This window comes from Cottoperca gobio, chromosome 22, assembly GCF_900634415.1.
Source record: "Cottoperca gobio chromosome 22, fCotGob3.1, whole genome shotgun sequence".
NCBI classification, from domain to species: domain Eukaryota; kingdom Metazoa; phylum Chordata; class Actinopteri; order Perciformes; family Bovichtidae; genus Cottoperca; species Cottoperca gobio.
In genome coordinates, this window is record NC_041376.1 from 11,056,402 (window position 1) to 11,078,804 (window position 22,403).

At 40.1% G+C, this 22,403-nt stretch overlaps 3 protein-coding genes across 7 annotated transcripts in view; 1 reads left to right on the forward strand and 2 right to left on the reverse strand.

Annotated features, from left to right (window-relative positions):
• The window catches only part of tmem63c (transmembrane protein 63C), a 29,378-nt gene extending 23,535 nt beyond the window's left edge, over window positions 1-5,843 (forward strand). The window contains exons 16-23 of one of the 2 annotated variants that reach the window (XM_029461033.1): window positions 174-260; window positions 368-433; window positions 523-685; window positions 754-859; window positions 1,791-1,958; window positions 2,064-2,176; window positions 2,263-2,337; window positions 2,561-2,791. In XM_029461033.1, the coding sequence (XP_029316893.1) occupies window positions 174-260; window positions 368-433; window positions 523-685; window positions 754-859; window positions 1,791-1,958; window positions 2,064-2,176; window positions 2,263-2,337; window positions 2,561-2,791 (1,009 nt within the window). Of the gene's footprint in view, window positions 1-173; window positions 261-367; window positions 434-522; window positions 686-753; window positions 860-1,790; window positions 1,959-2,063; window positions 2,177-2,262; window positions 2,338-2,560 lie in introns of both variants that reach the window. The other variant, XM_029461034.1, reaches the window with a different exon arrangement.
• Window positions 5,844-11,198: 5,355 nt separating this feature from the next.
• ngb (neuroglobin) lies at window positions 11,199-13,666 on the reverse strand. 3 transcript variants are annotated; one of them, XM_029460539.1, is made up of 5 exons: window positions 13,353-13,666; window positions 12,992-13,225; window positions 12,438-12,546; window positions 12,193-12,312; window positions 11,199-12,077 (listed from the first exon to the last, which is right to left on the reverse strand). In XM_029460539.1, exons 2-5 carry the CDS (start codon window positions 13,087-13,089, stop codon window positions 11,925-11,927), a joined length of 480 nt encoding a protein of 159 aa, XP_029316399.1. In that variant the 5' UTR covers window positions 13,090-13,225; window positions 13,353-13,666; the 3' UTR covers window positions 11,199-11,924. The 3 variants fall into 3 exon arrangements, with proteins under 3 accessions (XP_029316399.1, XP_029316398.1, XP_029316400.1); XM_029460538.1 differs by having other exon boundaries at window positions 12,992-13,147; window positions 13,353-13,665; XM_029460540.1 differs by lacking the exon at window positions 13,353-13,666 and having other exon boundaries at window positions 12,992-13,321.
• Window positions 13,667-16,228: 2,562 nt separating this feature from the next.
• fam161b (FAM161 centrosomal protein B) lies at window positions 16,229-22,401 on the reverse strand. Of its 2 annotated transcripts, XM_029460535.1 has the most exons (9): window positions 22,252-22,401; window positions 20,954-21,182; window positions 20,359-20,870; window positions 19,353-19,663; window positions 17,501-17,619; window positions 17,234-17,401; window positions 17,023-17,122; window positions 16,772-16,944; window positions 16,229-16,534 (listed from the first exon to the last, which is right to left on the reverse strand). In XM_029460535.1, exons 2-9 carry the CDS (start codon window positions 21,169-21,171, stop codon window positions 16,453-16,455), a joined length of 1,683 nt encoding a protein of 560 aa, XP_029316395.1. In that variant the 5' UTR covers window positions 21,172-21,182; window positions 22,252-22,401; the 3' UTR covers window positions 16,229-16,452. The 2 variants fall into 2 exon arrangements, with proteins under 2 accessions (XP_029316395.1, XP_029316396.1); XM_029460536.1 differs by lacking the exon at window positions 22,252-22,401 and having other exon boundaries at window positions 20,954-21,971.
• Window positions 22,402-22,403: the final 2 nt, after the last annotated feature.

The following is a 22,403-nucleotide window of genomic DNA, read 5'->3' on the forward strand; positions in this document are numbered from 1 at the left end:
AGTTCGTGCTAATGAACCCAACATGCCTTAAATGTAGTCAGCTGGCTTTATATTACATTATATCACATCATTTATCTATTATGTAGAAGGGAGCTGCGTGGATATGTTTTATAACTAAATATGCATTGCGTAACGATGTTCTTACGATCCAATGTTATTATTTAATGTCTCAGATCTGGTGAGAACCAGGTGACGATGCACAAGTGTTTTTTCCTGCTGGTCTTCATGGTCATCATCCTGCCCTCGCTTGGTCTGTCCAGGTACACTTACAGCAGATCTACAGACAAAAAACAAACGTATTACTTTGTATTTTATACTTATTTTCATGCAATTCTTTTGATTTTACCCACATTTTGGCTTTCTTTAGTCTTGACCTGTTCTTCACATGGCTCTTCGATGTCAACTTCCTGAATCAGAAGGAGGTCAAATTCCAGTAAGATGACTTACCACAAATCTTATGACTCCTAAAAAGACATTTATGTAGCATCCAAACACTCAGGTTTCATTGTTTTCTTGGTACAGGTGTGTGTTTCTTCCTGACAACGGTGCATTCTTTGTAAACTATGTGATTACATCCAGTCTAATTGGCACATCTATGGAGCTGCTTCGTATCCCAGCCCTGACGGTGTATGCCCTCCGCCTCTGCTTTGCCAAGTCCCAGGCTGAGCGCATTCATGTCAAACGGGTCAGTGTCAGGTACATTAGATTGTGCTCTGTTTTAAGATGTATTTTTTACAGTGTTTTCATCTGCAGAGCCAGGCCTATGAGTTCCAGTTTGGCCTGGAGTACGCCTGGACCATGTGTATCTTTGCAGTCAGTATGACCTACAGCATCACATGTCCCATCATTACACCCTTTGGTGAGCAACACACCTCCTATATCCTCATCTACCTCTTCTTTCTTTCCACCTTCTGTCTCTCTTCGCTGTCCCATCACCTTCCCTTTTAGTCTGGTGTGTGTATGTGTCGTTTCCCCTCGTACTGTAACCTCACTCTCCTCCACTGCCTGCCAGTCCGATGCAGACTGTGTGAATTTGCTGCTGCAGTCCCAGACACCCAGACACAGTGAGTTGCGAGCCAGACGCCCACTCTGCTCCTGTCTCTGCCCAGAGCTCACCAAGCTTCTATTTGCTTCTGCAGTCAAATACTCAGTCCCAACAGTCCCTTTCATACATGCTGCTCTGCTGTTCTGTGCATTTTACCTGTGCCGTTTTCTGCAGATTGACATTTCAGCCACATTTTTCTGAGGCAAATTATCTGATTGGCTGAGTTAAACCTCATTGGGCGGAACAGGAACGAAGCAACACAGTATAACTTTTTAAAATCTTTCAAATAAAGTCGCACTGTAGCCACGTCATAATTTACACATTGATTATTGCATTAAACATAGTTTAATATGTATTCAGTGTTTGAGGCCCTGAAGTCTAATGTGTGGGGTTCGGTGGACATAGGAGAGAACAAAATATAAAATATTACTATGTTATAAAGGACCATACCAGGGTTTTATTAATGTTTTTATGAATGTGGATTTAATTTAAAGATTTGACTTTAAATGACATAATCTAAACAGTATTTACAGTAATACAACATATTGTTTTCAGTAAATAAAGTAAATTATTTTTAAATGAAAGTTGCTATGCATTGTTTTAAATACTTCCCTTTTGCATATGCACATGCTTTTTTTTACCAGTATTCCGTCTTTCAGCCTTAAATCAACAATACTGTAGTCCATTCTTCCAAAGAAGTCTGTTGTGTTTTAGATATTCAAATGTGTTTTCCCTGCTCCTCTAGGTCTGCTCTATTTGATCCTGAAGCACATGGTTGACCGATACAACATCTACTATGCTTACATTCCCACCAAACTCAGCCAGCGGATCCACAGAGCTGCCATCAGTCAGGTCATCCTGGCTCCCATCCTCTGCATGTTCTGGCTGCTCTTCTTCTCTATGCTCAGATTAGGTACTTTATCACCTCCATTTCTAACCTGTTACACTTTCTGTGACCGTCATTGTATTGTGAGTGTACATTATAACATTATAACATTGTGATTTCTTACTGTCACAGGTCCAGTACATCCCATCACCCTCTTCACCTTAGTGTCCCTGCTCTCCTGTATTGCCTTCTCCCTCTTCCGCTTGTGCCTTAGGAAGCGACCAGACAAGTCAACAAGCTACCAGGTCAGTTCCGCCATAACTCATAGAAACTAAGTTCAGATGAAGATGCACTTATACTGAATGAATATTATGCATTGTCTTTGTTTCAGATGTCTGATCAGCCAGCAGAGGGGACGTTCACTGATGGAGACAGGAGTACTGTAACATCCACCACTGCCTCCAATGTACAGTATCACATTTTTCTCTTATTTGCCTGACAGCATAAAACATATTTTACAGGATTGTCCGTGTTCCGATTACGATTAATTTGTTAAGATCTTTACTTCTAGTATTAAGTATTTACATCTTCAGTGTAGGGTGGGTAAACAAACTCTCATCTCATATACTCTACGATTGATTTACTGTGTGACATCCATCATTAACTTTATGTTGATCTTCCTCCCCCAGCTATTTGTGGCGTCCGTGCTGCTGGAGCCAGAGCTGGCTTTGACTCCCATGCCCTCCCCGGCCCACCACAACTACGGCGCCATGGCCAGCTCCCAGAGTTCAAGTCACGGCCCTGCAGAGGAAGAGGAGTGTGAGGAAGGAAACGCCCAGACCCATGAGACTGAGCTCCAAGACCCCCCAGTCACCTACTTTTCCAGCCCACTCATGGACAGCACCGTGGGCTTCCAGTAACACCAAATCCCCCAAACTGATTCCGCCTGTCCTTCACCTGGAGAACACAGATTGCTAAATGCCGCAATGCTGCATTTTCGCTTCTGACCTCAGACTCCAACTTAGCTGCCTCAGACCCCTGAGACCAGACTGGGCTTGTGAGAAAGAATGAAGAACCTGAAGAGGAACAAGTACAAGAGCAGGGTCCATGTAAACATCACATTAAATATATAGACAGCAGTTTGCCAAAACATCTCCTGAACCTGTCTCATGGACACAAACATCAAACTAGAAGAAATGTACAATTTATTTTATTTGGATGCTCCATGACAGGGATTCCAGCTTCTTGTATGGCTTCATTTGCAAGTTAAAAAGGTTAAAAGTAATGAAAGTGACTGGGGTGGAATTGCCTTTGGGTTGCTATCAGAGAGACTCTGTCCATGCTGTGCCACTTGGACATGAGTGGAGGTGAAAGTTCCCAACAGTGTGGGTGGTGTGAGCAGGCTTGCCCCGGCAGACTGACAGAGTGGTCTGTGCACGGGTGATATCTGGTTCCTCGGCGGCAGAGCTCGGGGAGGCTGAGGGTGAGGGCAGCTAGTTGTGAAGCCATCTGCAGTGAGAGAGCAGACAGACGGAGAGCCGAATGTAACTCAGAGATGTAATGTAATATATGTACACTCTTTCCAAGGAGGCACAAGCAGCTTGACTGTACCTGAAGCTTGTTGTAACTACTATCAATTTAAGGTTGCTATTTTTGCTACAGTACTTTTGGTGTCATTGATATTGTGCTTTGGGTTTGAGGCGGAGGCTAGTGGAGATTGGTAAAGGATTTGCAGAGCTGTCCCGTGTTAATCAGAGTATTCCCTTGTTATGCTGTTTTGACTGTGTATGCGATCCAACTCTATTTGAATTTCTTTATTCAAAAGGAATAGTTCAACATTTTGCTAGGTCGCTTTCTTGCGAAGAGTTAGATGAGAAGATCGATACCACTCTCAGGTCTGTACAGTAGATATGAAGCTACAGCCATCAGCTGATTAGCTTAGTTTAGCATAAAGACTGGAAACAGAGGTAAACTGCTAGCTCAGGGATAGAGATGGGAATATTTCTTGGCTGGCCACGGTACATCCATCTCGTTGTCACTTGAGACCACACATAATCCCACAAAAAACGCAAAGTATATTTTTTGTTCTTTGTTCTATGGATTAAACAAATGAGATATAACGTGTTAAATTGAGAGTTTTAGAGTCGCCTGATGGCAGCTTTCGTTACCTTTGGACTGAGCCGGGCTCGCTGTTTCCATCCAGTCTTTATGCTAAGCTAAGATAACCGGCTGCTGGCAATAGCTTTACATTTAACAGACAGATATCAGCGTGGTATCGATCTTCATATCTAACCCTCGGCAAGAAAGTAAATATGTTTCTTTCCCAAATTGTAATTCAAAATATTCCATGGAGTTTACTTTCTCTCATTGCAAGACAACAATATTGAAATCTCTAGGGTAATTTTAATTACGTTAAATACTGTGTTACAAATGAAGAAATTATATAAAAAAAGAAAATATATGTATTACCATAATGGCTCAAAATCATTTATTAGTTTAGTGTTGATCACTCTTCTTTAAAAACATTAAGTTTTTTGTTATGTCCCAAATAGAAATACAAACAGTAAAATTCAAGCACTAGTACAATGATTTCAGTTGCATTAACCTATTCTGTGTGACACGCCACTGCATGTTATGTTGTATGAGGTATGCATTTCTTTGTTCACACGTGTAAATCTCATTGTGTTATCGGTCAGTCAGTAGGTTTGCAAGTTTTGTATTTTGGGGTTGTTTTTATTTCATGTGAAGGGATGAAAGTTGTTTTCTCATGAAACTGAATGTAAAATGATTGTAGTTTGTTATTCATGTCTCTTGCTGTGCCTTGAACAAAACACTCTCTTTCGTGTGACAATCCAGCATGGCCTGAAATATGCTGCATGGACTGAAAAGTACAGAGCGGAGAAACATCTAAGAGATGAAAACACAACAAAAACAACCCAGAGTAGTGATTTTCATTCAATGGGTAATTCATGCACTCAACAGACAAGCTGTAGGCTCATGCGACTAAGATATTGGCAAAACAATCTTTGCACAAGGTCCACTTACTACCTTTTTCTGGAGCTTTTATCAGTGAACTCTAATGATCAACTTGTGCAGCAACGTGGACATTGAGAGGTCCTAAAGATGCCTAGAATACTAAAAGGTCAAGAACTATCAGAAACTTTATGTTTGTCTTTACGTCACAGCAGTTTTGTCGCCTTTTTAAGATGTCTTTGTCTCCTTGTTAGTGCCTTGTTGTTGATTTCAATCAATATCTTTCCCTTCCCTTTTCGTCATTTTAATATGATTATTCTTTCAGCTGTACTTTTATAAATATGATAGCATATTATTGCATAAAATTAAATCTATTTGCTCCATTTTACAAGGACTCTAACTCTAATTTCTCATGCTGTATAAAACACATGAAAGCTGGCAGCACAGTGAGAAAGGAGTGGTCAGTGCAGAGAATCACAAAGTAAAAGAAGTCATCTAAAAAATATCAAAGAGCATCTTACAATTTCTGTCTGTGAACTGCTGACATGTCCTGTGGGTTTCTCATCCAGAAGCTTGTTTCACGGATCATTAAACATACTTTCCTTTGAAAAATGCAAAATAAAACATATTAGGGTATTCTTAGCTATAATGGCCGTTCAAGGAGGGATTGTCCATTTTCAAGCTTAACTAGTTTTATTGTATCCTGTTATATCTGTTTATATACTGTCGGTTTGGTCATCCAAGATCTATTTGGAGGTACATTAGCTTTCCAGACATGTCCACCGGTTTTTGCTCTTAGTTATGAAATGTGTGTATCATAAATACTTTATTTCATACAGTATGTGAGCTTGCTGTAAATGTGGGTTGTTATATCTCCAAGAAGGTTGAGGTTAAGGGACAGACTGCGTTTGAGATTTATCTCTGTCAGTCTAACAAGTTTTCATCTGTCAAAAGTGAAGTGCTGTGATCTGAAATTAAAATTAATTCAGCTCAATCCACTCATCTTGTGCCATGAACTCGTTATTGCTCTCCTCTACTTCGGTCTTTGATGAAGGGCTTCTGAGAGGCAGTGAGCCACACTTCATGTGGTTGGTATTAGTGCAAGAGTGAATGTGCACATGATGTCTTCAGGGAATGTGGAAGAGGATATTTTGCATACAATACTGGTTTATAAATAATGTCAGACCATTTAAAGGAATAGTTATAATTTTGGGAAATATACTTATTTGCTTTCTAGCCAAGAGTTGGATGAAAATATTGAGAGGCTACCCCTCTTGTATCTATCTATACGTTAAATATAAATCCACAACCTGCAGCAAGTTAGCTTAGCACAAAGACTGGAAGCTAGTCTGACTGTCCAAAGGTAATAAATTGTACTGAACAGCATCTCTAAAGATAACTTTTTAACACATTATATCTGGCTTGTTTATTCTGTATAAATATTGAAGTGTAAAAATGACAATTTGTGGTTTTACGTGTTACAAGGGGACGTTTTTACACTTCTCCACAGTTCTTTCTTTTACACAGGTTTTTGTACAGAATAAGCCTGCAAAAAGCAACATGTTCATTTGGGAGCTATATACAGTTAGATTTTTTGCAATTGGAGCCACAGCCATGCTAGCTGTTTCCAGGCTGTGTGCTAAGCTAAGCTAAGCTAATCAGCTGCTGGTTGTAGCTTAAATACTTACTGTACAAACACGAGGGTTAGGGTCTTCTCATCTAACTCTTTACATTAAAGCAAATAATACATTTCCCAAAATGTCAAACTAATCCTTCAAAGTCTGACAATGACCTTAATCAAACCGTCTCTCCACAGATAATCTCAGACCAGATTTCTTTATTTAACAAAGCATGGGAGAGGCTAATGAATGCAGGTGCATGTTAGCTTATGGTTTAAAGCTGTGTGTCTGCATACAAACTAACGTCGAAACAAGCGTCTGTACACACTACAGGCCTCCTTGGTCCCTGAAACCACATCTGAGTGTGGATGGGGCAATTAATTGTATGAGCATCTGCTTTTATCCAAACCACATTGGAAAGCGGTAGCACTATAGTGCCAATGGTGGATGCTGTTCCAGTAAAGTGGTGTGCAAGTAAGTTTTTTCAGAGAAACATCTCACACTGACTGGATCGATGTCATTTTTCTGCAGTGAAAGGGTTTGTAAGAAAACACCATAACATGCCGGCCATTATATACAGTGCTTCTTTGTTGCTAAGAGTTACGAAGGAAGAGTCCCTGACATTTCCCCTGTCACCCGTGGCAACTGCTGAGAGCATGCGTCTCAGTGAAAGGTGAATTCCTCCGGGTGCGTGGCCTGTCGCTCGCCTTTCTCTTGCCCAGATGCTTAGAATAGAAAATATCTCTGCCTCCTGCAGCAAATATATTGTCACTCCCAAATGGGTTAGTTTCAGCATACAAATGTTGGTGTTGTTTAATATTTACATAATATTTCCGCTCAAAGTAGTTGCCATTTTTAAACTTAATTTTAAACGTTTATTTCCCTTAAAGAATAACTACTATAGTCTTTCAACAAACTTATATAAGAAAGTTGATTGTAGCAGTTGACAATCAATATTACCACAAGGTCCATTTAGTAGCCATGCATGAACTTTGAGCCCATCTCACAATCTGTGACCTTTGTCGAATTGTTCGACTACCAGCTGTACAAGAGAATAACCACAGGAAATCAATTATCAGTGGAGTTCATTCCTTAATTGAACTGATCCTTTTTACCTCTATAAAAGGAATAAGACGTTGATGTTTTGACAATTGTCAACATGAAAAGAACAAATCTCATAAATTGAATGCAACTAACAAGTATTGTCTGTGTAGTAAAAGCCTGATATCACTTATTACTCTGTGCCCTAGAGCTCCATTGTTGACTGTTTAAAAACAATAAAAGATCAATGACTCACTGTTGCCCTTGACATGTTCCTACATTACCATGAACATAGACATAACATATCTTTTGTCAAGCAAATAGGGCATGTTAGTGAACCAGCAGATTCAGTCTACACTACACAAGATGCATTCAGGCACGGTATTGAGTGTTGATCAGTACAGTTACACGCATGAAACTAAATAAATACGTGTAAAACACATGCCATTACCTAGTCTGTGTTACGGCTGCATAGATAAAGTTGTATATTCTCTCTCAGACTCACATCAGATGTACGACTGTGTCAACTGAAAATAGTCCTTAACAAATACACTGTTTCCTCTGGTTTGCAAAGTTTGCTAAAAACTACAATGCCCAGCTGTTTTGGGAAATAACTCTTTTTAAAAAAAATAAAACTATATTTTTTAAAGATTTACATTTTCAGTAGGAACCAATGGGTTTGAGCAACAGAACAGAATTCAGAAAGTATTGAGACGGGCCATCGCATTGTTTCTGTCTTTTCATGAGATTTATTGAAAATCCGAAAACTATATGAATAACCCCAGCCCCATCGCTTAACTGGTTGTACTTCGAGTTGGAAGTGACAGACAGCTCATTCTCACTGTTGTTGCTTGGCAGGCTTGCGTTGCAGACTCCAGCTGCTATCAGAGCGAAACCTTATTAGCTTGAGCCTGCACGCATACTCACTGTCCACTCTGCACAGCATGATTTACTGTAGGATGAGTGAGTGATTAAGCAATGCCTTGCTCCCCTCCTCCTTCATCCAAAACAAATGCACAAACGCACACACACACACACACACACACACACACACACACACACACACATACATACACAACTCTGGACCACCACTTAACAGTTGCCATGACAACGTTCAATACCCCTTCATTCCAAAACACATTGCAGACTTTCTAAAAATAATGTGTGTTTGTCTTTTCTCGCAGACTCCTCTCAAGACGACGACAGCCTGCAGAGCAAATCCTCGTGCACTACAAGGTAAGACTGTAGAGCTATAGGGGCTGATTAATGAATTACCACAAGGGAAATACACACTGGCTGTATTTTAGTCAATAGCTTATTGAATTTTGTAGGAATCTAACCATTGGTTGGTGATCTGAGAGGTCGGGATCAGTCTCCATGAAGCCCAGTGACTAGACAACTCTGGCTCAGGCTGAAGCGAGACATGGAGCATGGAGCCAACATATACAGCAGACTCTCAGTGGGACACAGAGAGTGATGATGCTGTCAGGAGTGCAGAGACAGATTAAGGCCATGTCAGCCACTGCTCCAGCTGCAGAACAGACAGCCAGCTCATGGATGTGACTTTTACAATGATACAAGCAAATTGAATATATGGGAAAAATGAGCCCGGCGTATTCAGACGTATAAGGCGTATAAGCAGAAACACATGCAAACATCTATAATTCTTATCTTTTTACTTGTTTTTGGAGGGGAAAAAACAGTCCAGATTGCAAAGAACAGAATGTCAAATTTGGTGAAATTCCGTAAACAATCTTGATGTGACATTGTGCAGTTGCATGAGTAAGTGGGCTGATGTGCCTGAAGTTGCCCTCGTCTCTGTAGCCAAGGGCGATGAGCCATTCGGCGCTTGGATCTTATGTAACACTAGAGGATGGGCTGTTAGTGGGAAGCAAATCAGGCATGGTGTGATTGATTTCAAATGCTGACCATTGTGTTGTAAGCATAATCAGTCTGTGACAAACAACCTGAGAGCGAGAGGAAAACACACTGACCTCGTTCAGCAGTAAAATATCCACAGAAGATCACTTTATTTAGTCTCAAGTAAGCACACAACATGTTGTTTTGTTTTTAGTGTAGGATGGAATCCAGTTTACAAAGAGTGCGTGCTTGCATTAACTCGAATAATACTGTGCGTTTTTGGTTGAAGGATAACTAGGTGAAGTCATCGCTGTTCAATAGCAGCTGATAATGATGAGGTAGACAGTGACACAACCAATAGGTACAGAGCTGGATGTTAACGGGATAACACGCCAGTTATCGGTCATGCCTGATAAAAAAGACCTAGTGTCAGGTGAAACAGAAACATGGAGAACAACAACCTGCATAGGGCTGGGTACTGAGACTAAGAAAAGAGTCACTATAAATACATCACATACACAGTCAGTTAATCAACACTACACATGTGGGCATGAAATTACAGACTGAACAGACTATGCAGGGATAAAATAGTTCAATAGAAAACTCTGCTTTTATAATTTTCTGTAAGGATTGCACATTTACGAGGTGATAATATCCATCTCTATTGACTAAATGTAACCACTTTGGGTTCATTAACTGGAAATCCACATAATGTAATGTATCTGGAGGATATACTGTATATCACATTTGAAAAACAAATCCATGCTCTTTAACAACACACACGTTTCAGAATATAAAAATAAACTTTATAAATGTAAACTCAGACTAAAGCGATAATAACCACATATCAGCAGCTTGGATTTACAGTTGTATGGTGTTATTATCTAATACTTGGCCCACTGTTGCTAAGTTACTTGGCATTATGACCATGAATGTCAATAACAGCTGAGGATTATACATACATTATTGTTATGGCAGCAATAATAATAACACACACATATTGGACTCTGTCAGCACATAGTATCTCTGTATTATTTGTTCTGTGTTAATAAATGAAAAGGAAAAATAATCATCATCAATTAAGTTTCTTTTTAAAATAAATAATCACTTCCATGTAGAAGCACTCTTCTCATCCTCGCCTCTAAAGATGAAGTAATACTACGTTTGTAGCCACAACAACACAGTTAATAAGCGTTACTGAGATAAGCGACTACAGTACAGGAAAACTACTTTACAATGACTGGAAACTGAAAGCCAAGGAACAAAGATGTTATAATCATTTTACTCTGAAGTAAAGAGTAACCTTAACAGTCTATTAGTTAGAGTTTAACAGTCAGCTGAAGCCTATTGAAATAATCACAATCTCGACAGAGGAGAGCATCACACACCATGTTGAGTAAGGTGCCTTAACAGTCATAGATCTCAGAAGAGAGAGAGAGAGAGAGAGAGAGAGAGAGAGAGAGAGAGAGAGAGAGAGAGAGAGAGAGAGAGAGAGAGCGAGAGCGAGAGGGAGAGGACGGGAGAGAGACAGAGAGAGAGATAAGAGAGAGAGATGAGAGGAGAGATAGAGAGAGAGAGAGAGAGAGAGACGATAGAGTAGACGATAGAGATAGATAGAGAGATAGAGAGAGAAGAAGAGAGAGCTAGAGAGATATAGAGAGAGATAGATGGAGAGAGATATATGAGAGAGATCATATATCGATAATCGATAGAGAGATATCTCTCTCATCTTCCTCTCTCTCTCCTCTCTACCTGCTGTATCTCTCCTCTGCCCCTAGTTCTCTCTATATTCTATCTCCCTCTAGAGCCTTCCCTCTCCTTCTCTCGCGAGAGAGAGAGAGAGAGAGAGAGAGTATAACAGTTCTTGTCAGTATCTATTGAATATCATTTGAATCAATAGGTTAAATGTCACGCACAAAAGTAGGTGTAAAGATGTGTAATATCAATAGAAAACACAGTAATGATTATGATTAAGGTGATAGGATTTCCTTATGTAAAATCACATTGCTTTGTCCCAAAACTTTTACCATGTTTTGTAAAGTATCACTGTGTTCCAGTTAGATAGAGAGCTGCCGCGCTGGCCACAGGAACCATCACAGTTTGAGTAGTGTGTGATGACTAAAAATAATGTCTAGTGTTTCACAATTGTGCAACTCTTTTAAGATACATCACAAAGACCACTACAGCCACTGTTATTTGAGTAGATATATCAAAGCCATTATATACAAAGAGACTCAACAGCTATCCTTGTTGCTGTTTCTCAGTGTGAGGCGCTCAGATTACAGGTCCAGACTTAGAAGAACCAAACAGGCTGGCTCCTCACAGCTGTACAGCAGCATTGTCTGGTAGCTAAACATCCACAGCAAAGAAAATAAACTCTGCGATTGGTCGATCCAATTGTAAAGTGTAACCACACCATACATTCGCTACGCTATGTGACCTCACTCAGAGCAAATGTACAGCAGCCAAAGCCACAACGTTGCAAGTTACACAACCTTATTCCATGGCAACCATGTTGAGTGATTTGACAGCAACTGCTCAGCAGCTCCCACTGTGCACCTCAGTCGGCCTTGTCCTCCCCGTTCTTGGCCCATCCTCGGCTCATGGCTGCTACCACGATGCTGTACAAGTTGAGCCAGGCTTGACGCAGCGGTGCCGTGTAGGCCTGGCCCAGACTGCACTGCAGCATGTAGAGAAGGGACTCACCCACCACCTGAAGAAGACCAAAACAAGCCCACAGAAAAAAGAAAAAAAACATATTTTTTCACAGCTCATTCACTTGTGAAATTGCTTTTTTGAAGTTGCACTATGAAAAATGTTGGTCCTACAGCAAATGACTGTGTGTTGACTCCCACTGCCTGATGCTTCCGCCCAAGGTTGAGAAGAAAGTCCTCCAAGGAGGGAAGGTCGTCCAGGTTGCTGACTGCTGCATCGATCACAAGCATCACCTGGGATCACATACACAGACACATGCAAATACACAGAGAGAGAGAGAGAGAGACAGAGTGCACAACACTGTGCAAACTGTACAAACCGTATACTTGTAGTGGTGACTGCGGTGAACGGAGCTCACCTTGGTGACATGTTCCAGGAACTCCGGGCTGGAGAGGCAGTCATGTGTGGAGCCACAGTTTGTAGTGTAGTGGAAAAGAGTGAGGAGCTCAGGGTCCAGCTCAAACAGTCTGCCACAGACAAATACCACACTATTCTGTAGGTGTATGCACATGGGTTGCCAAACATCCACACCGACACAAAATCAATCTATAAATCATACATCTACAAATCTCTCCCGCTAGTCTCTGATTTAGCGGCAGCTGTCTCAAAGTAAATTGTGGATTATTGCAGTCTGTCGCCAGGCAACAAGTCAAGCTTCCGGTCCCTGCATGGTGAAAGTGTGCAGCAGAGGATCTAGCTTGAAACTCTCTCAACACCTGTGTTACATATTCACATATTCTAACACCACAGCTATTAAGTTACAACGCAAAAACACAGCCAGACACTTTTGGTTAAAGTGTCATAAGAATGAATGTAAATGAAAGGATAACTGAGTAACAATGCTTTCTTCCCTCACAAGTCACTTTACTGTCTAATTCCATTTGAATCATGCTGATGTGTGTAAAACATTACCTGGAAAACATGACGACACCATGAGGAACTTTGTTTTTGCCCAGACTCTCCCAGCTGCCTCGTATCAGCTCCTTGTCTTTCCCTGACAGCTTCTCCATCCTCCCTCAGTCTCGAAACACGAGGCAAGTTCTTCTAGAGGGGAAACACACAACTCCTCTACAGGACAAAAAGGCTCAGTTTGAGGAAAGCCATAATATTCGAGTCAATCCACAGACGAAACGTCCGCAAACCCACCTGGAAAACAAAGTGGAGCATCAAGTGAGTGTAACACAGCTGATTTGTTAAATGTTTCAGATATGAAGAGGGGGGCACGGCTGCAGGAGATATGATTCTAGACTAGAGATGCACAAACATACTGTACCTTCTTGAAGTCAGTCTTCTCTCTGAACTTCTTCTGGTGCAGCCGGGATGAGGGGTCTGTCTGTATGAGTGTGTGTGTGTGTGAGTGTTTGTGTGTGTGTGCAGGCAGCAGCCTTGCCGGACACTCTGGTGTACTTGCTCTCTCTTTCCCCAGCCCCACGGTGCAGTCAGGGAGACAAGTTCTGCCACGCTCTTATCTGTCACACTGGCTGCTATCTCTCTCCCCTTCCCGTTTGCCTCTTGATATGCTCTCTCTCCAGCACTGGGGATATTATTCATGCCACTGAAGGAGAAAAAGAGGGATCTCTCTCTTCTGCTCCAGAGAGGCTGCAGCGAGCCACAGCTCCTCCTGCAGGTGAACCATGGACTGAAACATACACAGACATGCACACAACTCTGCACGCACAACATGCACTGCACTTAACTAGATATTAGTCTTTGCTCTTTTACTTAAAAATCAAGAGAATTCAAATAAACAAGGTATTAAGATGAACAACAGAATAACCAGAATAAATAAGCACAAGTATTTCATGCAGTGCAATTGCTGATGTTGTAAGGCAGGTGAATGTAAAGGCTCAGCAGAAACAGTTTTTAAGCACGACTTTGAGAGCAGGCTTGTTAAATAAAAAGTTTACTTTAAAACAGGCAAAAGTCAAATAGAATAAAAGTTAGGCAGGATGAGGCAAACTTATCCAATAGGGGATCAGGCTAGAGAGCAGGAATCCTAACAGGCAAAACTCAGGCAGGCAGGGGAAACAGCTGGACAAGGAAGCACAATGGATCATCTGGGGGGGAATGAATGGAAGTGGGCGCTGTTAGGGCTGCACAATATTGTTCGTCATTGCGACGTCATCTTGCGCGATAAACACAAATGGCAAAAGACTGCGATATTGCACTGATGGAGTTAGTTACAAAGAGTATCAGTAGAAAACCACACTTTGAAATGTAACCATCATTGTTTTTCTATTGGTCCCTTTTGTGTTCAGTTCAACGTTCAATTTCTTGACTGTTGGAAATATTTTCCTTTTATTTTCATTATTTTCACAAGCAATTTGTTTCACTGAAAGGATCAGCACGGCAGAACTGAGTGCACTTTAATAACTGTTTATCGTAAGTAATATCGTCGTAGTGATATTCAACAACGTTATCACATTACATATTTTCCTCATATCGTGCAGCCCGAGCCGGAATATAACCTACTGGGCTGATGGTTAAGAGGGAACAGGTGTGCAGGTGATGGAGCACAGCAGGAGCACAGAGGTTACTGCAGGGCAGGTGGGAGTGGCAGGATCTGAAATGTCAGCAGAGTTAGCACATGGCAGGGGAAAGAAGCAGACAGGGAACATTTGAAGCTTGAAATTGGTTGACATTGTGACAGTGAAGTCCATTTGAGGCCGATATCATCTATCTTAGGGTGTGTCTTCTCTTAAGCTGCCTACATGTTGCAACCGATGCATTTACAGAATTAAATGTGTGGGAATTTTTACATCTCACAGCGGCTGGAATAATAAAAGACCTAAACCTGAATTATATTGTTCATCTGCTAAATAGAGCCACTCCTCAAACAGCCTGATCATAACACTCGGTGGCCAGGCGCTCAGCCTCTCATTAATCTAAATGAGATGTGTTTGTTGCCTCTCTCAGATTCCACACAGCGCAGTTTGTTTAAATAGATGTCACAGGCGTCTCACTCGGATATTATCTAACAGGTTGGGTGAGATTGGGTTTGTTTTCAGCCGGGCTCCGGGGGAATCAGAGGTGTGCAGCGATCTCCTGAGGGACTACAAGGCAGAGTGGGGAGGGATAAACTGTTCCCATGACAACCTGACAGGATAGAGCCCTTGAAGCTTCGTCATGTGATGTTTGAGATCTCAACGAAGGGATTATTTATTACATCCATAAGTACTATGTGGCAACATTTGGGCTTTTCTACTTTAATTATCTTTTATTGTGCTAAATTAACCACGCGCTTTAAATACCTCGCAGAGATGCACATCAGTCTGGCAGAAAGAAATTGTAATTGTATGTAATATATTGGACTCTATGAAATTAAATTTCAAACTAAGCCTTATGTCAAGACACATTACTCATGCCAGCAATGCCTTCAATAGCTTCAATGCATGACACATTGGCCTACAAAAAAATAACCATATGGTATGTACTGGTCTCTATAACTACATTTTAATTATGATAATATACCGTACATGTTTAGACATTCCCATGGTGGTTTGTCAGTTAAAAAATTATTTCAAAAATTCCTGGAAGTCTGCTGTCTAAGCACAAGCTACACTGGAGGCAAGTGTACAAACGTATTTGATGTGGGTCTATGGGCTCCGAGCGAACCACTGTTCTCTGTGAATGTAGATGCACAGTCAGCGCTGTTTATTTAGGTGGCATTGTGGCTGTAGGAATAACTGAGAACTTTAACCCAACCATCTGAGGAAGGCCTATGTCAGACGCTTGGTGTCCTTACGGGACCTGTCAGATTAAAAAAACAAAAAACTTTTATTTGATTGTTTTATCTAACTTCAAAATAAAACTAAGAACAAACAGATAACATTTCTCACGGTAAAAGTATAATCTTTTTCTTCATGGCTATGATAAGAATCTTGATTTAGAGTGGGTAAAGCACAAATTAATGTTAGAGAGAAAGTGGTCTGAACTGGTGTTCTCATTTTGTTTTTGAACTGTTTATTCTCGTGACCAAGTGCTATCATCTTCTAAATTACAGTGTTCATATTCTTAGCAAAATTGTTGTCATAAAATAAAAAGCTAATCTTAATTTTTGTCATCTGCTGTCACATGTCTTGTGCATCGTATATATATATATATATATATATATATATATATATATATATATATACTCAAAGCATATCAAAGATGAATTACTTAAAAACATATACAGTAGTATAAACTTGTATTTTCCTCCAGTAGGAATCCCTAACATTTGTGATTGGAAAGTCTAGATCTTTTGTCATGCACATCCTAAACTACCAAATGCTCGGTACGGATAGTTAGCCAGGACATGAATCATTTTTGAGGTCAGTGTTGTTTTCTAGCGGACAGGCCATAAAACATATAAGCCGCCTGAACCTTTTTGATCATGGCATTTCTTCCCCTTTGGACTTCACGCTCTTCTCTTCCACATCTTCAATTTTCCTCCCGTCGTCTACATTTTCTTCCCTAAATCAGACATGTTGGGTTAGAAAATGGCTATATTGTAATTACATCAAACTTTTACTTGGCAACGGTATTTGTCTTTCTTCACGAAAGACTGCAGGGCAAGCTCAGAACATTATGTAATGTAATATGACCAAACCACAAGAAGTCCTTGGTTCTCCAGCACCAGTGCTATTCATGATCTTACCGGACACAGTGGTATTACATAGTGGATGAACAAAACTTGCTCGCTCTGCATACCTGCTGGGAATGTCACTGTCAGTGCTGCATTTCTCATCTGTATCCTGCACAGATCTGGATGAAGTTGACGCTCCTTCAACTGCTTCTCCATTTTCTTCAACAAATTGCTCCTTTAAGCCGGCTTTCTTCAGCTTGTTCCTGTAGGTCTGCTCTGCGTGAGCCTTTGCATTTTTCTGCCAGTAAAAGTCAAAGTTAGGCTGGAGGTGCACGTCATTTACAATGTGATGTGCTCTTCTCAGTTTGTCACTCACCTGCTTCACCTGTTCGAACAGATAGGGCCGTTCGCTGACTCGTGCCTTCATATCCCGTAACTCCCTCATGTACTCTCTCATCCTCTGCTGGTCGGCCTCCCTTCATGTAAGAGAAGATTATAGTTGGAGCTACTGTGGCAGGCGAGTGTGGTTGTTGTGATGTGAGTCGCAAAGGTTGGAGAACGAACGACCTCACTTGACCAGTACTCACCGATGGTGCTGTAATTTGTCATTATACACTTCTTTCAAGCTGCCGTGTGGGTCCAGCAGTTTGGCATGGAGTGTGATTGTCTTCTTCATGGCCTGCGACCTCATTTGGTATTTCCTCAACCAGTCGGCACTCTCTTGATTCTTGCTATCCCTTATCTCCATTGACTTTCTGTGAAGGTAAAAGTTATTCTAAATGTAAGAGGATTTAATGATGTAGTGTGTAGATACTATGAAGGCGAAAGAAATCATAAATTCATGCCAAAATCACCTGATGGCCATGCAGCGCTTCCTCGCAGCATCTGTGATGTATGTGGGGAGTGTGTCTGCGGACAGTGATGTTAAGGCCCCAAGTGACTTGCTTCTGCTGAGCTTACTTATCTTTGGTACCTGTAAATGAAGGAGGAAAATAGTAAAACAATTTCTCAGCTGAAATCAAAACGGATATATTGTTGACCACATATTGTGTCAATTAACGTAGAAATAAAACACTACAGGGTGCAGTAGTAACAGCAGCAAAGTATAAATATTAGCGTATTAACCAGATGTCTGCATGAAGGCCTTTAGGAGGCATGCCAAATCAGAGCAGTGAGTTGTGACAGATATAAAAGGTTTTCTATCAGATCTACAGCATTAGAGTGGCATAAGTAGTTTATCAATTTGTGGAGAATAATTATTATGAATTATTACAATAATTCATTTTTGTTCCTTTCTAAAAATTAGATTTTCAGTTTTTTCTAAAACAAATACCAAAACATCAATCAATACAAATCACTTCACCAACATTCACAGAAAAAAGACAAAATGACAAAGATTGAAATTACATATGAACGTCTATGAGATTACTCATAGAATAATGTTGTTTTTTAAATCTACAAATAATGTAACTACAGTGGATTCTTTAAGTGCCACACCTTCAACAACAAGGCTAAACATACTGTATCTATATGTAGTATTAATTCAATCAGAGGAATTTGTCCAAAGATGTGTGACATGGCTCATATAAAAAGATCTCTGGTTAATTGTATAGTTTTGGGGAAAGTCAGAAAATATATTAAAGGACGAGAAGAAGGAACTTTCTGTTTGTAAATTACTGTTATTCTTATTCAATGAAATGGGGCTCGAGTTAAACTTGATAAAGGATGAGGTGGTGAGAGTTTAAAATACTTTGTAAGGACGGGAATATCCCCTCTCTAAAGAGGGCCCACTGTACATATTTTAAATAGCTTTACAGTTCCACAACTGAGGAGACTGGTCTGAACGGGCTCAAAATATAACACATAAGCCACAGAAGAACTAAACCCATGCAATAAATCTTTTACCATCAAACAAGGACACAGAAAACAGAGTCATATGTGACCAGGTCAAAGTCATTTGTCACATTTTATGAAACGCTCCACACTGTTGCGGGAACACAGGAACACACAAGTATTGTACAGTTGGCAAAAAGTGTTCTTATTGTTCTGTTGATATTAGCCCAGTTATTGCACATTTGATGCAATCATAGTGATGTGGATCTTTTTTTAACGAGCAGGGATTCAGTTAATCAATTTGTCATCTACAACATTAGACATTAACATTTAATTAAAAAAAGAGAAGAGTATGACAAAGTGGTGGGTGGATGCGTCTCGAGCCATGCATCAAACAGAGTAATGTAAAACTAAAATGTGAAGCCATCTGGGCCTGGTGCGTTGGAGTCCTGGATGTCTTCTTATGTAATCCCTCGAGAGACACCGGCTCTTCAAGGCATAATTCTTCACATGTTATTGATGTTATATTTTTGCAGAAGTTGTTAATTCATTCTCAGACCCCTGCCTACCATAATAATGCAGGAGATAAATGAAACGCATACAAATAATCAAAGCATGACATTCAAAATGATAGAAACTAAAGAAGTAAGTAACACCAAACTGCACTGAACTGAATGAATGCATAATAGCAACCTAAAAATAAACACCATTGAAACCATTTTAATATATTCTTATAGTGAACAAACAGGTGTGTGTGTGTGTGTGTGTGTGTGTGTGTGTGTGTGTGTGTGTGTGTGTGTGTGTGTGTGTGTGTGTGTGTGTGTGTGTGTGTGTGTGTGTGTGTGTGTGTGGTAAAAAAAAAAAAGCTTCTACCTGTGATTTTTCAGGGCTCACCCTACTTTGCCTCGCAGGGAGAGCTGATGTCCTCAGATGGAAGGGCTGACATTGTATCACATCTTTACTCTGTGTTTTCCTCAGCGCCTCTGTCTGCAAGGCTTTGTGCAGCCTGCTGAAATCAGGGACCCGCTGGATGATTTTAGGCTGGAAGCTGGGTCTCTCATCCAGGAAGCCCAACTTTTCTCTCCTGGTGCGCTCAGCTGTGCGAAGTTTCAGGCTGCTTGACACAGTAAGACTCTCATGTCGCCCTGTTGTCTGAGTGGGGACTTGTCTGCAAAGCTCCTGGTCTGCACAGAATTTCAATAATTCAATATAATACAATATATGTTGCTGCTTTTGTTTGTGTATAGGCTGGTGAGAAGACAACATTTGATTGGTTTGAATCAGGTTCCTTCAGTTTTAAATATTATTTAGGTTGACTGTTACTATGAATTTAAAAAAAGCAAATGTAAAAGCACATTGTTAGGAACTCCTTTGTGAAATCTCAGGACATTATATACAATTTAAAAATGAATTTCAGGAACACAACATAACTAGAAAACAATAACATGTATATGTGATATTGTCTAAAGTTTATCAGGAAGTCTTGTTTCTACAGCACATAAGCTGCTGTATACTATGAACTTTGTAAATCATTACAAATCTTATATCTATTGACTATACCAATGGTTTCCAACGTGTCAAGGATCCGAGATAAATCTGAAGGTTTGGGCAACAATTAACAAGTTGGGAAGAAAATATTTTCTTTCTTGTGAAGTGAAAGTGAGTTGTACCTATTCAGGCATCCTAACACTTTAAAGGTCTGAGAAAGAAACATCACTTAACTATAAAAGGTCACAAGCTAAATTGATTTGGGAACCAGTGGCCTATATACTGTTCTAAGATGGCAGTCTGTGAAGTGACACCTAAAGTTGTGTTACAAAGAATCTGATCTCTCCATATTTACACATCGATTCCAACTATTATGCCAAATGAAACCCACCTTTCAGCTCAGAATCTGACAAGTCTTTTACATCTTTGTGAGGAGGTTTCCTAACAGTAGCAGCCTTGTTTTTCTGATCATGTGAGACTTGTTTTAACATTTCTATCAGCTTCTCCCTTTTCTCCTGTTCTTTCTCCTGGAAGCTGAAAGGTCTTTGAATGGAGAGCAAAAAGTCCCTCCTCTGCTCATGGCCCTGCCTCCTCTCCTTCTCTCTCAGCTCCATCATCTCCTGATAGAGGGGCTGAATGACATGGTTGGGCACTGGGAGAGCGCAGAACTTCCTCTGACACTCAGCCTCAGCCTCTTCCTCTTTGATTACCTGTGTTGTTCTAGATAAAATAGACCGCCCACACTGTCGAGTCCCAGCAGGAGTCAGCGTGGAAACCCTGACTGAACAGTTCTTCCAGTTTGAAGACACCCTGGGTGGAGAAAATGATTGTCTGGGATGCTTCAAAGTCTCTTTGTCTGAGGCCAGGGCAGATGTAGAGGTGGATCTCCTCATTCCCACATATCTGAAAAAAAACAGTTCATATATTTAAGAAGATAGATATGTTATAATTATGAGAAAACATGAAAGACATTTGAGGAAACCGACTTGGCCTGATGCTTCAGTTCAATTATATCACCGGACTCTCGGTCGACATCTGTTGACAGTAAAGAGTTCTGATGAATCCTCCTCTCAAGCTCCTCTTTCTGTCTCTTCTCGGTCTCCTGCAGCTGCTGCCTGAGGGCCTCACTCAGCACCTTCAGCTGCTGCTTGAGCATTAACTCTGATCTGAGGCCATCTTCCAGCAAAGTCTCCAGCTTAGGCATATTTCTCTGACCTGTGACACGAAAGAAAGCTGTGAAAGGTTTTTTATTCCTGTGAACAAAAAGTTATTCTGTTTTGAGTTAGTGCTGAAATGCTTAATCAATTCCTATATTTGTGTATTAAGGAATGTTAACTGACAACAATCTTGTTATTTCATTCAATTCCATTTTAAACAAAATATTAAGATGTGATCTGTGACAAAATAAGAAACATTCTGTGATCGGAAATAAGAAGGGAGAAGAACAATAACATAAATGTTCTGCCAATACTTTCAATAACCTTTTAAGACGTGTGCAGAGACATTCAAACACACACAAATACCATGACAGAAAACTTTCATAAACATTATTCACAAAGTTTTCATTGACTGATTATTCAATGTCTGTGCACGTTCTTATATTGCACAGTTGGACAACATTTTAAATAGAGATGTAATGATTAGTCAACTAATTGATTGGCTGGTAAACAAAACATGTACTGCCAACACTTTTGATAATTTATGTCATTTTTAAACAAAGGTCTCTGGATCCAGCTTCTCAAATGTAAATATATTAAAGTTTATTAGTAGAAATGTTTTTATGATTTTATATATTTGGGTTTGGACCATTGGTAGAACGACACATGCATTTCAAATATGTCACAGCTGGCTCTATGAAACTGTGATGGACATGTTTTACTATTCTCTTACATTTTCTAAACCAATGCATCAAAATATTGCATCTATAATGAAATAACTGTTAGTTGCAGTTAAAATTTTATATCATGAAAATGTGCTTTTGTCCGATTTTTATATCATTATAAATGTAATGTCTTTGTATAAAAAGATACACAAATCAAACTTGCTGTCAACTCCTCATGCGCATGCTCCAGTGTGTGTGTGTGTGTCAATGGGTTACCTTGGTAACCAGACCTCTGCGCTCTCAATGTAGGTTTGCTTAATGTCGATTTAGGGACATGTATTTAGCTTTAGCTAAGCTAAGCTTCTATATCTATTTACTATTACACCTAAATACAAATCTATTTTTTATTTCCTGCCATTTAAAACATGATAAAGGAAATTAAAGTAATAATGAGCCGCTAACCTGGTAAAAGACGAGTTTTAGGAAGTGTTTTCTCGGCGTCGTCTTCCAAACGTAATTTAGCTAAACTATATCTCCGCTGACTATATCAGCTGCAGCTTATACGGTAAGATAATGAGTTCTGTTGATGAAATAAAACTTATAACAACGAGTAT

Excerpts from the sequence above, each read along its gene's own strand:
- ngb (XM_029460539.1), bottom strand. The coding sequence starts at position 13,089 with ATGGAGAAGCTGTCAGGGAAAGACAAGGAGCTGATACGAGGCAGCTGG. Across the intron at positions 12,547-12,991 it reads GGTGTCGTCATGTTTTCCAG|ACTGTTTGAGCTGGACCCTG; the intron begins GTAATGTTTTAC and ends TGTCTGTGGCAG. Across the intron at positions 12,078-12,192 it reads TCAACACACAGTCATTTGCT|GTGGTGGGTGAGTCCCTTCT; the intron begins GTAGGACCAACA and ends GGTCTTCTTCAG.
- fam161b (XM_029460535.1), bottom strand. The coding sequence starts at position 21,171 with ATGCCTAAGCTGGAGACTTTGCTGGAAGATGGCCTCAGATCAGAGTTA. Across the intron at positions 17,620-19,352 it reads TGAGCCCTGAAAAATCACAG|GTACCAAAGATAAGTAAGCT; the intron begins GTAGAAGCTTTT and ends CTTCATTTACAG. Across the intron at positions 17,402-17,500 it reads AAGCGCTGCATGGCCATCAG|AAAGTCAATGGAGATAAGGG; the intron begins GTGATTTTGGCA and ends TTACCTTCACAG.